Source organism: Corythoichthys intestinalis, chromosome 16 (genome assembly GCF_030265065.1).
Source record: "Corythoichthys intestinalis isolate RoL2023-P3 chromosome 16, ASM3026506v1, whole genome shotgun sequence".
Taxonomy (NCBI): Eukaryota; Metazoa; Chordata; class Actinopteri; order Syngnathiformes; family Syngnathidae; genus Corythoichthys; species Corythoichthys intestinalis.
The window spans coordinates 7,351,667-7,366,005 of record NC_080410.1 but is presented as its reverse complement, the minus strand read 5'-3'; the positions used below and the strand labels follow the sequence as shown (position 1 = coordinate 7,366,005).

The window sequence follows — 14,339 nt, the reverse complement described above, 5'->3', positions numbered from 1 at the left end:
GCACATCACACAGAGAAGCCAAACGTACTACGACAAATCTCTTGAAGCACTTGTTTTTAATGATCTGTCAGTTGGTCAATATCACAGTGGCTGTCAGGAACATCAATGACTCATAACTCCAATAGGAAACACAATATAAGTGCAAAAATGTTAATGGCTTTAAATAAATTAATGGACAAATTTAACTGAGAGCATTGAGGATGATAGATGTCTTATCACATGGCTCTTTTCATCCTTCTGCTGTGAATTTCATTGAGTTCATCAATAGTAGACATCCAATCCACTTGAAGTGGGAAGGCGGCAGCGAATGAAGTCGCTGCCATCCCTCCCACTTCAAATGGATTGGACGTCTAAGTGCTGTCGATGGCAGCCAAAGATTCAGCAGTGTCTGACTAATCCATAATAGGAATTAATTTACACTCCAGTATAAAGTAATGTAGTAATAAAAGGAAAAAATGTTCTTTTTTCCATAAACTTTGTATAGGTGCAGTATCAGCACACAACCGGGTGTCGGAATCCGTACCGGGAGCCCAAAATTGGTATCCGTGCAACACTAGTATATAGTAAAATAAAAATAAACGACACAATCTGCTGAAAATAACACCACCCCCTTACCATACACCAAAAGTTTGCAGATATGACGCAGATGTAACTTAAGGACACTGAGTGTTTACAGGTTAAGCACACTGTGGTATGGCTTACATTCACTTTTTTTGCTGTACAGGGAAAATAGCGAAAAACATGAACAGAAATGTCTTTAATAGGTCACATGCACCAAACCCGTTAAAAGAAATGCGTCAAGGGAAATGTAAGGATATGCTAAAATCTCTACATTAAAATTAGTCTTTGAGACAGTTGAGAGAAGCGATACAAAAAAAAAATGCCTTCATGCTCAATAACCATTTAAACAACAACATTGACCTTCCCACCCTGACCTTTTAACTCCATGCAATCACATGTACAGTTATATAGTTGATACAGCAAAAACACAGAATGACCAATAGAACGACGTATTAGAATTATTTCATAAGGCTCTTTTCAAATATCCGATATTCATTTGTGGAGACGTGTTACAGGTAATATTTAAATTAAAAAAACACGATTTGTGGTTACATTCAACAAACACCACTGATCAGGCAACATTTAATCACACTTTATAAATAAACCTCACAATTAATCCTTCCTCACATAAAACAATCAAACTTGGGCATCCTGTCCATAACAATACTTTCACCCATAATAGAGCGGGAAATATTATCGATATGATTCGATGTGGCACAGGACAGGCTCATGCTGATGCCACAACACTCTTGCACCTTTAAGACAACAGTGAAATGAATTATATTAGGGTTAAATAACTTTGAAGTGTTCCCAAGAATCCAAATACCAGAAAAAAAGCGCTATAGATGTCGTCGGCAGGTTTTCTGTTGTTTTGTGCCCCTCAAAGGAGAATATATGTGACCACTTATTTCTCCAAGACATGCGTTATCATGTAAAGACAACAGAATTAAATTCATCAAGATCGAGACAGCATCTGGGACTGCTTGCTTCATGTTTTCAAGCATAAAATCTATTGTTAAAAGTCCAACACGGCTTGTCCATGTGTAAAACCAGCGACTACATTGTTTCTAAGTAGGTAGAAGGACAAATGTCTACTACAGGATTTAAAAGCAGCATAGTTGAGTGTGATTGTAAAATCATCAGCGAGAAAGTTGTAGTTGACAAAGGTGGAACAAATTTCCATGGTGCTCATGAAGTTTCACGGATATAATATTGCAAATTGGCCTGGGACCAAATTGGCTATTTCTGTACAAGAACAGCAGTGTCCAATTCATTTGCTGTATTGTAATAAAAAAATACATAACGATACATTACACACTTGAAGAGTGTCATAATGCAACGTAACCCGTTATTTGTAAATATTTGCCATTTTGCTGCTGCATCAGGATTACAGCATGCGTGCATGTTTGATTCAACATGCTTTCACAACTAATCCACTTCCCGACATTCGCTACGGTTTGCTCATTTACGACACACACAAACACAGCCCAGACATAAACAGCAAGGCATCTTTGCAAAGATATTACAATTAGTGTTGCACCGATACTGGCTGGTATCGGCCAATGCCGATTTTGTACCTATACCAATTTTACAAATTAAAAAAATGCTATAATAATAAATTACTGTATACTCGACTGTAAAGTAATTGCAATCATCGATTGGTCAGGCACTGTTTCACACATAATCTATTTATAGTGGCAGACGTCCTATCTATCTGAAGTGGCAGGGCGGGCAGCATTTGTTTTCTTTTACAGTAGTGTGTGTGGCTGGTGGCCTTCTTGGGTAGAGCAACCAGCAGTTGGAAACTAGTAGATCTTGAAAATTACATATTGCACAGAATGGGCACAATATTTCTTAGTACTCCCCGATAATGATGACATCATATTAGTAACAATACCATTAGTATCGGTGCAACACTCATTATAATAAAAACTGTGCGGTTTGATCGCCGATTAAAAGGATCATCTTAAAGAGCAAGATCATCTTTAGTCCATTAAAAACTAAAAAGGTGGATATGGCATCTCGCCGTCTCCTTGTAAAAGGTCAGATTTTGTATAAAACGCTGGTGGTGTAGTTAAAATTAAAAGAATGCGCTGCTGCATTGCGCTCGTCAGCAGCGTGCAGGTAGTGCTGAGTGATCAGCTGGCTGAGGTAGACCACTATCTGGCTGTCGTCATCTCCCAGCCTCTCCTGAAGGAAGTAGTTGCGGCGGGTCTCCACGCCATCTTGACCCTCTGTGGTGTTCACTGGCAGGTGGAGGTGGTGGGTGAAGGTGAACAGAAAGGCCTTGGCCGCTAGACGACAAAGTATGCTCTGCACATGAAGGAAGTAGGTGGAACCTCGGCGAACATAGGTCCGGTGGTCAGCCATGTTGGCCAGCAGTTCCCCGCAATAAGGTGGACAGCGCAACGTCTTTTGGTCGGCATCCAAGATGGAGATGTAGCGGCTGTAGCGGGACAGTGAGTACAGCATGCTTGAACCCACAGGGGAGGCCACTCTGAGTGATCAAGAAAAATATTTATCAGTCATCATTTGGGGTTCGGCAATTTATCGATATGGTGATATATCAGGATACTTCGTATCCCAACAGGTTATCGATATGATCCTGTCACGAATCAATATATTGTTTTTTTTTAAAACGATGTCACTATTTAATAAACAGGCATGAAAATGGGTAAGCGTGTGGAGGTTCCGTTACACTGTACAACTAAGGGTGAATCCCATTTCATCCCTTGGCCCTCCCCCTTACCCCTTCCCCCTTCCCCCTACCACTTGGCCCTTCAAACGGAGCAATAAGGGGTAGGGGCTTGAAACGTTAGCCCTACGAATTGGGACACCCCTTCACACTCACGTACGTCATAAGTCCATTCCGCCAGTTATGACGTCATCAAAAAGCGACAGAACCAAACAGACACGCCTACATCAGTTATCACAACTTAAAACTGTTAAAATAGTTAAATTAGGGATAAACAGAGCTACTTACATTTGTGTACTTCTTTCCTTGGCTCCGCCATTTTGGAAATGATTCTCGGGGTAATCGCTTTGCACCCTGGGAAATTTCGCGTAACCCTCCGTTTGGAGTGAGGGTAGTCATGGCCCTCCGTTTGGAGGGGTGGAAAGCCCTCCCCCTTACCCCTACCCCTGCACATTAGCGTGAATTGGGACAGCCCTACCCCTACACGTGAACGCGCAAAACGGAGGGGAAGGGGTAAGGGGTAGGGCCAAGGGGTGAAATGGGATTCACCCTAAGGCTGTCCCAAACGACTAATTTTCTCTCGATTAGTCAGCTGACTATTTTTACGATTAGTCGACTAATCTAATAATTTTTTCCCCCTTTGTTTTTACTAATTTAGCAATGAAATTTTTTCCGCTTATTAATTCCCAAAAACATTTTGGAACACTTAAATTCTTTATTGAAGTACAAATAAACACGTAAATAACAACAATAAATCACAAATAAACAATGAGGTCAAATGCCGATAGCATTAACTAGTGCAAAAGAATGAAACGTAAACAGATTCAGAACACGGACTTCGCCTTTCCCACATGATTCAAAACAATTCTGTAAAAAATATCTAGCATTAATATTATAGTACACTACTAGAGCTGGGAATCTTTGGGCACCTAACGATTTGAATACGATTACGATTCTGAGGCTCCGATTCGATTATAAAACGATTATTGATGCACCCCCTCCTTTTTTTTATTTTTTATTTTTTTTTCTAAATGTTTTGTACATTAGTTCCAAAATTGTTCAAAAATACTCTCAGGCTAAACCAAACTACTATTTCAGTATCAAGTTAACATATAGCAGTAAACAAATATACAAAAGTAACAGTAAATAAAAAACTCCAGTCCCCATTCTGTATTAGCAGCTTTAAACTACATTCAATTCATTTAATGTTGTGAATCAACCGTTAAAGTTGTTAAAATTGCTCCCGTTATTCCATAATTTCCCTTTTGTCTACTTTCGACATGTGAAAGTTTTAAAACTATTTTAAAGATAGATTCAAGTCAATATTTTACCGATTTAGGAGTATTTTAGATAAAAAGTTAATTAGGTTTGTTTGGAAGGTTCGCTACAACAGCCTTGCAGGGAAGTGTACTGCTTTAAGATGGCGGCCGTTTACTAACGCCCGCATCTAGCTTTTTGCAGATGTGCTGCTAACGCTACCGAGTCTATAATCCATCTAGTCCTATATAAATGATATCTACCGTAACATTATGTAGCTTAGCTGTACTTGTAGCAGCTTTTCGGCAGCAGTCAGGTATGTTGTTGTGTTTTTTTTATCTTGTGGCATAAGTTGAGATAGAGCCGTGAGTTGAGCGTTGGCATTACCCGAGGGGCCGGTTAATGAGAAGCATAATGTTTAGCTACTCCCGCTCTGTTCCGTCCCGAAGACCGCGCGGCGCGCTGAGTGTGTTGTACTTCCGCTTTACTTGGCATATTTCAATAATCGGAATTTGGATGTTTGTGAATCGTTCTCGAATCTTCCACGGCCGAATCGCGAATAATCTAAGAATCGGAAATTTTGCACACCTCTATTATCATCAGTTATCATTATTAATTATAACAGACATGTTTGTGGTACAAATTTTGGTAGCAACCTGTTGTTTCTTTTATTGAACAGCAACACCTTTTTAATACGATACAGTATATCGATTTTTCACGAAACCTTATCAATAGCCCAGTCGGATGCAAAGTGTTGTGATATATCACCGTAATGATTTATTGTAAAAACCCTAATTATTTTTCCTTTTTTTTCTTGAATGCTTACCTTTGCAATCCAATAAGTTTCCACCTATGCAGGTCAGTAAGGGTGAAAGGACAGCAGAGCCAAGCTTGCACCCGTTCTCCACATTTCCCCGGCGCAGGTACAAATAGGGCCAGAGCAGAAACCAGCCGACGAACTCTCACCTCATCAGCCCCAAGCACTACAAGTGTCCTGCCGCTCAGCAAACACCACAAAGCCTGTATAGCAAAGGGGTACTGTCGCACGAACCGCAAGGCCCCCTGTCCCGCCTTCTTCTTCTGACGCAGGGTCAGCATCCCCCCGTTGCCCAGAGGGGAGGTTGTCCAATCAGAACCAGTAGATGTACTCATGGTACAATCAGACCCGTCCTCGACTGAGGCACGAGACACACCATCTCCAAGGAGTCCAGCTGTGTGGTTCTCTGAGCTCGGGGATCCCACGGCATAGTCATCCTGGAGCGGAAGTAGGGCTTGGGGCTCCTGGTTGACAACCGGGATTTGAGTATCTCGGATGTGAACAGTGAAATTAGGCGCCACATCAGGCGGATTATCAATAAATCCTTCATGAGTCATACAGCATGTGGCATCCATCGGAACTAACTTTGAGTCTTCGCATTCCTCCTCCCTGGTAGTTTCTTCTAACAAAGCACTGGGTTCCCTTTCTCCATCAGTAGCAGCCTCCACCCATTCACTGTTGCTCTTAGCATCCAGATCAGTTTTATATTCGCAATCTGGGGTCGAGTCAGACTCAAGATCTAGAACCTCTGGCTTCAGACTTGTTTGATTGCTACAGTTTCCATTAGATTTCTCAGAGCTCTTCTGGGTATCCATATCCTGGTCAAAACACGAGGAATTAAAATTCCCGTCTCCCCGCGTGAGGTCTTGAGCATGGCTAGTGTCACAGGGAGGGTCGTAAGGCTTTGAAGGTTCTGGTCCGACTACAATAGGTACTGGACTTATGAGTGTGGAGTTGTCTACAGCATGGTTCATAGCGCAAAATGTTCTTAATGTTGCCCTGCCGTCAAGATCATCATAGTCATCTTCACAGAGTTCCTCCTCAAATAGAAAGTTAATAATTCTCTGCTTTCTCCGCAGTGCTAGGTCCAAGCGACGGGTATGCAGATAGCATAGGTCACCTCGGAAACTCCTTTCAGTCTCCTTCAGAAGCTCCACAGTGGCATCGTAGAAGGCGTTATCGCACAGCTCTTGGAGGGTTTTGAGGCGCTTGTCGAAACATTTTGCAGACTTAGCTTTAATTAGCTGCGGCGTATAGGACGGCCTACGTTTAACACATTCGTCTTCACCCATTTCCACTTCACCTCCATTACCGTTCTGTCCCTGAACATCGTCTCCTTCCTTCGCCCTTCCGTCGTTGCAATTCAAGGGGTTGGCTAGCCTGGCATACTTACCAAAGAGCTCTTCACACTCGCTCATACACTTCTGACACGCAACAGCTTGAGGGTCCCTGCGAGGACGATGGGGGTATGAGCTGATCTGTTTAAGGAGGTCTCTATGTTCGTATATGCTCTTTTCCACACTGGCGAGTTCATTGGCCTTTTCCACAGCATGAGCAGAGTACATGCTCTGTGTTCCTGCCTCTCGCTGCAGGCCTTCCTCCCTCTGCAGAACAGAGTAAGTGTACCTAAAAGGGGGGCAAAAGTTGTCAAATTAATGCTTATGTTTTGCTTTATAACTGCTGTCTTTGAGGGAAACATTTGGCAAAAGATAACATGGTCAAACCCTTGACATGGCTCAGTTATCTTTAAGTTACATAGTACATTCGCAGCTCACCACAGAGATTATTATTGATCAAATGCATCAGTATTTTTATTGTCTGCCTCACAGATTCTGCGGTTCATATTTCAACTGCATCCTTCCTGCGCGGTGTTATGTTTTGGAGTTTACATTAACCCTGTGATTATTGTACCTGACCAAAATAGACAAAGGTACAAAGGTGACAAAGGCACCCTTTCGATTTTGCCCCTAACATTTATTATGTTTGCGGCAAAAATGCGGGTTTTCGACAATTAAAAAAACAAAAACATTCATTTCCAATGACAAAAACATTTCAAATTTCAAAATGTATCATTTCCTTCAGTTTTTAAAATCCAATTCACAAAGTTTATCTCATAAAAATAAAGGCACACAAAAGTTGTAGTTTTAGCCAAATGCGTATGGTTCCACCAAAATTTGACAAAACACCCTTATTCATTTCCAACGGGGACAAAATGGTCCGCTATCAACAGGGAGTGACCTGAAATTTTTTTTACAGGATATGACAGTTATGCACCAAAATCAACAGGAAATGATGTCAAAGGAGAGACCCTGGAATGCCCCAATATGTTCAGGAAGTAAACCAAATCAACAGGGACTGTGGGAGACACCTGTAAATACCCTAAACTAAAGAAGGAAGTGACTCAAAATTAACTCATTGCCCGCCATCAACAACGATAAGATATCCAATTCATTTAAACTAGGAGAACTGGCAGTGACTGCTCCTCTTTCAGTGCCATCAACGGCGCTAGAAGTCCAATCGCTTTTGAATGGGCGGGGCAAATGAATTACAGAACGTCAATATCGTACGGCACGAATGCTATTTTTAGACTGCAAGGCTGCGTGACGTCACCATCATAAACCGGTAGGGGGTCAACATAGAATCTCGCTCGCATACGGCCCATGCTAGTACTGCTTGTTTTCTGCTGGTAATCTTTCAAAAAAAGGAACATGCCGATTAAACACTGCTGCTATGGAACTTATAGAAACGACTCTATACATTACAACCATCCACATATGAAGGATCTTTTCTTCATATGTTTCCCGAAGCCAAAAACTCAGAGGAAAAAATATGAACAATGAATCAACTTGTGCGGAAGTCCAAAAGACCAGTTTAACGTCAGCAAAGTGAAAAATTTTGTTGGGGGCCATGGTCCTACAGATGACAATCCTGATCCATTGCCTGCCACGAAGAGGTATGCTAGTTTGATATTTTTACTTTTTTTTTTTTTTTTTTTTTTTAGCGTGGTGTTTTCCTGTGCTGCTTCTGTCTGACAATGAATGACCTGAAAAAGATTTAAATGATATCTGACTGCCACTTTTGTTCTGACCTGTGTTGCCAACAGTCAGACTCACATATCAATTGGTGTGCCTGGCTGTCACCCCGGGAGGAAGCCTCTTCGGAAGAGTGTACACAAGAAAGCCCGCCCGTTTCATCAGACCATAGGACATGGTTCCAGTAATCCATGTGCTTTTTTGACACATCTTCAGCAAACTGTTTGCGGGCTTTCTTGTGTACCGCTTCCTCCTGGGGTCACAGCCACGCACACCAATTTGATGTAGAGTTCGGCGTATGGTCTGAGCACTAACAGGCTGACCCCCCACATTTTCAATCTCTGCAGCAATGCTGACAGCACTCCTGTAACGAGTCACATGACATTTTGGAGGGAAAATGACAAGCAGTAGTCAATTTGGACATTTTGGGATGTACGTTTTTTCATAGAGGTGTACTCACTTTTGTTGCAAGGGGTTTAGATATTAATGGCTATATTTTGAGTTATTTTGAGGGGAAAATAAATTAACTCTATTATATAAGGTGCACACAGACTACTTTTCATTGTGTCAAAGTGTCATTTTGTCAATGTTGTCCCATGAAAAGATATACTTAAAAACTGCAGAAATGCGAGGGGTGTACTCACTTTTGTGATACACTGTATCATGCAAAGGTGGCTGCACGACCAATTATGCATGATCGGCTTCATGGAAAACGAGTGCCAAGTGCACAGCTAGCTGAGTGCTACGTATTTCACACGCTGCACCGTCAGAACCAGGTAAGTAAAACAATACATTACATTTTTTTACCCTGCCTCTTAAAAGAATCGGAATCGAGAATTGTTTGGAACCGGATTCGAAATATGGAACTGGAATCGTTAGATTTCAAACGATGCCCAACTCTATCTGCCAGACTGATCTGCAGCTACAGGAAGCGTCCAGTTGAAATTATTGCTGCCAAAGGGGGGGGGGCACAAAATATTAATCTGCAATATTCAATGTCTTCACTCACTGTCAACTGCTGCTACCTCACTTCAATTATTTGCACTGCCTGAACATAGGACTACCTCATACATACTTTACTTTTCTATTTAGATTTGACACTTTTATTCCTGTAAGCCACTTTCGAAATTTCTTACTTGTCCTGCACTGTAAAGGGAGATGCTCCACAATTTCATTGTATAACCGTAAAATGACAATAAAGGGCTATTCTATTCTATTCTATTCTATTAAATGTGATGGTTCACTTACTTACCCACCCCCTTCTGTCATTGTTTGCATACTATCCTCAGTAAAATATTAAAACCTATAAATGTTATGGTGGTTTTAGTTAAAGCAGGCTCTGTTTTTTCATCTGTGTGATTTTGACAAAGATCAGATCACATTTGATGGTGATTTTATGCAGAAATGTGAAAAATTCCAAAAGGTTCAGATACTTTTTCATACCAATGTGGTATACTTATAGCTGCTCTGCTATTGGTTATTTCCTAGCATCTTCCTGGCATCCAATTGGCTAAGAGGGACCACTACTGTATGTGTACATGTGTATTCCAGCGTCCTCTTCATTCGCCCCTCGTGTTCCGACAGCTTTACATGAGTGTATTGACTTTTATTCTTTGTTTTTTTACATTATGCACAACTCTTATTATTAAAGATGTCGATCGGGATGCCGATCAATCGGGTCTGATCAAGTCATTTTCAAAGTATCGGAATCGGCAAAAAAATATCGGACATGCCTTTTTTTAATATATAAATATATTTTATTTAAATCGCTTTCTAATTGTATTTAACGTTACAGACAAAATGTCTTACACTCATCCAGAGTAGTTTTGGCATAAAATAGGGCTATCAAATTTATTGCGTTAACGGCGGTAATTAATTTTTTAAAATTAATCACGTTAAATAATTAACGCATGCGCTGCACGACCCACTCACGCATTGTCGCGTTTAATCTATAAAGGCGCCGTTTTACCTATAAATAAAGCTAAAAGGCAGCGTATAATGAGTAGGGAGAATGCCTTTGGAGCCTTTTTTTTATTTGGCTAAAGCCTTACATTCTCTCTCTCAACAATTAAAAATATCGTGAGAGGCAATGTGGGGAAGAAAGGTAGTAGTTGATCATTTTCTTAACACCCTATTTTCTTTCCCAACGCAGAGAAGATATATCAATTGGTGCCCCTACGCACAGTCATGGTTGCACTTCCCATAATGCATTTGGGCAGAACAGTTAAATGGGTGCAGTATCATTTACTGAAAGCTCAACAAATACACTAGATGGCAATATTTAGTCACAATATACAAAGTCACATTTATCCTTTAAGAATTACAAGTCTTTCTATCCATGGATCCCTCTCACAGAAAGAATGTTAATACTGTAAATGCCATCTTGATTTATTGTCATAATAAACAAATACAGTACTTATGTACTGTATGTTGAATGTATATATTCGTACGAGTTTTATTCATTTTTTTCTTAATGCAATGCCAAAATGTATATGATCGGGAAAAATTATCGGGAATGATTGGAATTGAATCGGGAGCAAAAAAAAAAAAAAAAAAAAAGCAATCGGATCGGGAAATATCGGGATCGGCAGATACTCAAACTAAAACGATCCGGATCGGATCGGGAGCAAAAAAACATGATCGGAACAACACTACTTATTATCATTGTGCAATAATCTAATTGTAACATGCATTTGTTACATTTTTTGACTCATTTTTATGCTTTATAGAAGATTTATGTCTGAATTTTGGGGCGCTAGGAACTATTAGGTCTTTTACATGGAATTATGAACTAACCTACTGGATCTAATCAACATAACGAATTAATCGCCGCGATCGACGATGACTATTTGGGAAGATGAACAATCAAGGGGAGGGAAAACAAAAACAAACAAAAAAACCTTGTAATCATCACACAATCTGAAATGTCAAAATTGTAATTCGATAATTCTGCGTCCTATGGTATACTGGGGGCGGGGTTCAATAAGCTTCGGCTTATCCCGTCAGCCCTTTTCTTTTGTGGTTGAATTGAATGTAAACACAAATGAATGCTGTATGTTTGGATCTGTCACGCCTGAAAAGGAAATAAACGAAGAAAGAAATGCGTCTCTACTTACGAAATTTTCCCTTTCCGAAACTACTTCCAACTAATTAATTTTGTAAGTAGAGGTATTACTGTATTAAGTTAATATGAAATTATAATGTTTAATTAATCTCTGTGTAGTTATGAAATGGGAACACTCAAGTAGGCCCACTTACTCTAAGTCTCGAAGCTTCCTCTGAAGTTCTTTGGCGAAGGCTCTGCGGTTGCCAGCCTTTAAGCACTCCGAGGCTTTTGAGAAGCGAACTGAGAGCTCCTGAAACTGTAACATGATCTTCCTCTCATCTGCTGAAACATACGCCATGCAGAAGGGCCGCACAAAGCCCCTCGCCTCCAGGTCGTACAGCGTTAGGTGATGGACGTAGGCAAAAGCGCCCTCTTTAGAGTCACCCAGTACGACCCTTGAGTCCTCCACAAAACTGAGTCGAGGATATCCGCTGCCGGGATGATGGCCCACGAAGGAGGCCTGGTAGTCCACTGACATGATGCGCAGGGAGAAGTAATTGAGATCAAAGGTGCCACAGACTTTGGGGTCATCGGGAATGGTGAGAAGGGGCTGAGGACCCACTTGCTCAGAGAACTCCGAAATGAGGATGAAGTCTTTGGTGAACTTAGCGTAGGAGGTTTTGGCCCAGGGGTTGGAGTCAGCTGGAGGATGGAGGGGAATGGAGAACTCCTCTGGAATTGCCCACGGGTCAGCAGTAGTCTCACAATCATCATCCTCTTTTGTGAAAGCCACCACATCTGGTGAACCTATCATAGTGCTATTGTAGAGCAAGGCATGAGAGTCGCCACACTGTGCAGCTCATCTATAAATTATAAAGAGGCTGGCAGAGAGCAGGGCTGAAAGTCAGATAATGTTAAGTCACACTGATGATCATTGTGGTCTCGTGTACAGACGCTGGCATACGGATCGACCAAAAAATATACACTCCTATGGGGAAATTGTGTCCCTGTGTTCATCTATGGCATCGTGGATTGAGTCCACAGTATATGAAACTCGATGTTAATTTTTGACATGCAGTCCGGTCAGTGTCCCGCTAACAAAAGCAATTACGTATATAGCGCCAGTCTCAGCATCCGGCCATCATCAGACCTTTCCATGCAATGTCAAGGAACGAGACGACAAAAGTGCGATACTCTCTCCGTCTTCTCTTCATGTCTTCATTCCCGTCACGTTGTCTCCTTCACAAGTGCGTCCAGCAAGAACACCGTTAGCAGACAGGAGCGACATTATCATTACACAGTGAGACTGACGCCATGTTTACCCAGCTGCTTGGAGTCGAGTCAGGTGACTCATCCACCAATCCGACGCATAAGCAGCAATGAGCCTCAATTTTAACCCTTTCATTCACGAATTATGATTATTATTATTTTTTTTAATCTTAAATGTTTTTATTAGATTGATATAGGATGGCTTGTCAAACCAGCGGCCCACAGGAAAATATTTATCAGCCCCCATGTGCCATTTACCATGTTATGAGTGCTGCTCGCATGTATTTTGTGATGTATAAATACAATTTTGAAATGTAGAAATAATTTTAGATAAAATAAATGAATAAATTGAAGGATCAATTTTTAATGGAAAAAAAAAATCAACTATGGTAATAAACATAAAAAAAAATAAGAAAAAAAAAAGAAAAGAAAAAGCCAGTAATACGAATAATAAAATTGTGAATCAAATACAATTAATGAAAACATTAAAAAAAAATGTAAACATGCTAATAAATTAAAAGAATAAATCAAATTAAAAAATAAAGAATTCAAATTGTGGGCTGTGTGTAGTTTGGTCTGGGACTTTTACTTATTTATTCCTTTTTTTGTCTTGGTGAAAACAAAATTTGTTTATTCTGTGTGATTTAATTTGCGTCTACAAGTTGGATGGTAAAACCATTTACGGGAACCGACTTTACGACACCGCGACGGAATACGGCGAAATTTGACAGGGCGCGGAGTTTGTAAACAACTTGAACTTTACTTGCTAGTAGCATATGAAAAGACGACGAAAGTGATGGCTGTGGAGATGCGTTTATGTTATGTTTAACCTATATAGGGGATTTGAAGTTAGATATAGTGACGAGTTTCATTTTCCAAAGTGCGTTAAACTTTGTACTCGCGCTACCTAGAAATTTTGCTAACATGCTAACGCAGTGGAAGGACAAAACTGCGCGGCCAAGAGGCGGCTATATGTGAGCAGCAGCAAGGCATGCGAGTCGCGAGTCTCCTCGCGAAACATCTACTTCGACTGGGACAACAGAAGCCAAGCATCCAGCTGAGGTGTCGTTCTGCGGGGCAGAACTCATTGACAACATTAGACATGATGCGGAGAGGTCAGATCAAGCGAGTCCTCTGCGTAGCCGAGAAGAATGATGCAGCTAAAGGCATCTCCGAAATCATGTCCAATGGCAGATCTATGAGGGTTAGTTTCCTGTTAACATTTATTTCTGAAGAACGCCATTATGATGAGATACAGTTATGGGGCTGTAGCTCATATCTAAGAATTTGGGAGCTAGGAAGCCGGGCGTTCGGCTAGCCCCTGTTAACCCTTTAGGGACAGTGGTCACGACAGTGGACCGGTGTTCTGCCAAAATATTTTACACCGGCGAAACGTCCTAAGTAGAGCCAGATTATCTATTTAAATTGACTGTAGAGCATTGGCTCTGTTATCTGTAAATACATTACATAGTACATTCACATTTGATCACAGACAACTATTTACTTATTGGGAGCCATCTAAAAAGGGATTATGATTGATCAATTGCATCAGTATTTTTATTGCCTTTCATTGTTAAATGGCTCTAAGTACTACAGTGTGTGTTCAGCTTGTTTTTTTAGATGCATACAGAAAAAAGGTACTAAAAACTGCCTTAAGAAAAT

General features: G+C 40.8%; 2 protein-coding genes across 2 annotated transcripts in view; one reads left to right on the top strand and one right to left on the bottom strand.

Moving 5' to 3' along the window:
- Positions 1 to 12,736, bottom strand: smcr8a (Smith-Magenis syndrome chromosome region, candidate 8a). The gene is made up of 3 exons (XM_057817991.1): positions 11,621 to 12,736; positions 5,340 to 6,956; positions 1 to 3,058 (listed from the first exon to the last, which is right to left on the bottom strand). Exons 1-3 carry the CDS (start codon positions 12,220 to 12,222, stop codon positions 2,605 to 2,607), a joined length of 2,673 nt encoding a protein of 890 aa, XP_057673974.1. The 5' UTR covers positions 12,223 to 12,736; the 3' UTR covers positions 1 to 2,604.
- A 652-nt stretch (positions 12,737 to 13,388) lies between these two features.
- The window catches only part of top3a (DNA topoisomerase III alpha), a 39,737-nt gene continuing 38,786 nt past the window's right edge, over positions 13,389 to 14,339 (top strand). Inside the window, exon 1 of the mRNA XM_057817592.1 lies at positions 13,389 to 13,881. Coding sequence (XP_057673575.1) covers positions 13,669 to 13,881 — 213 coding nt within the window. The 5' untranslated portion in view covers positions 13,389 to 13,668. The remainder of the gene's footprint in view (positions 13,882 to 14,339) is intronic.

Coding starts and splice junctions, on each gene's coding strand:
- smcr8a (XM_057817991.1), bottom strand. CDS start 12,222: ATGATAGGTTCACCAGATGTGGTGGCTTTCACAAAAGAGGATGATGAT. Junction 6,957..11,620: donor AGGAAGCTTCGAGACTTAGA/GTAAGTGGGCCT, acceptor CCCCCCTTTTAG/GTACACTTACTCTGTTCTGC. Junction 3,059..5,339: donor AAACTTATTGGATTGCAAAG/GTAAGCATTCAA, acceptor TTGATCACTCAG/AGTGGCCTCCCCTGTGGGTT.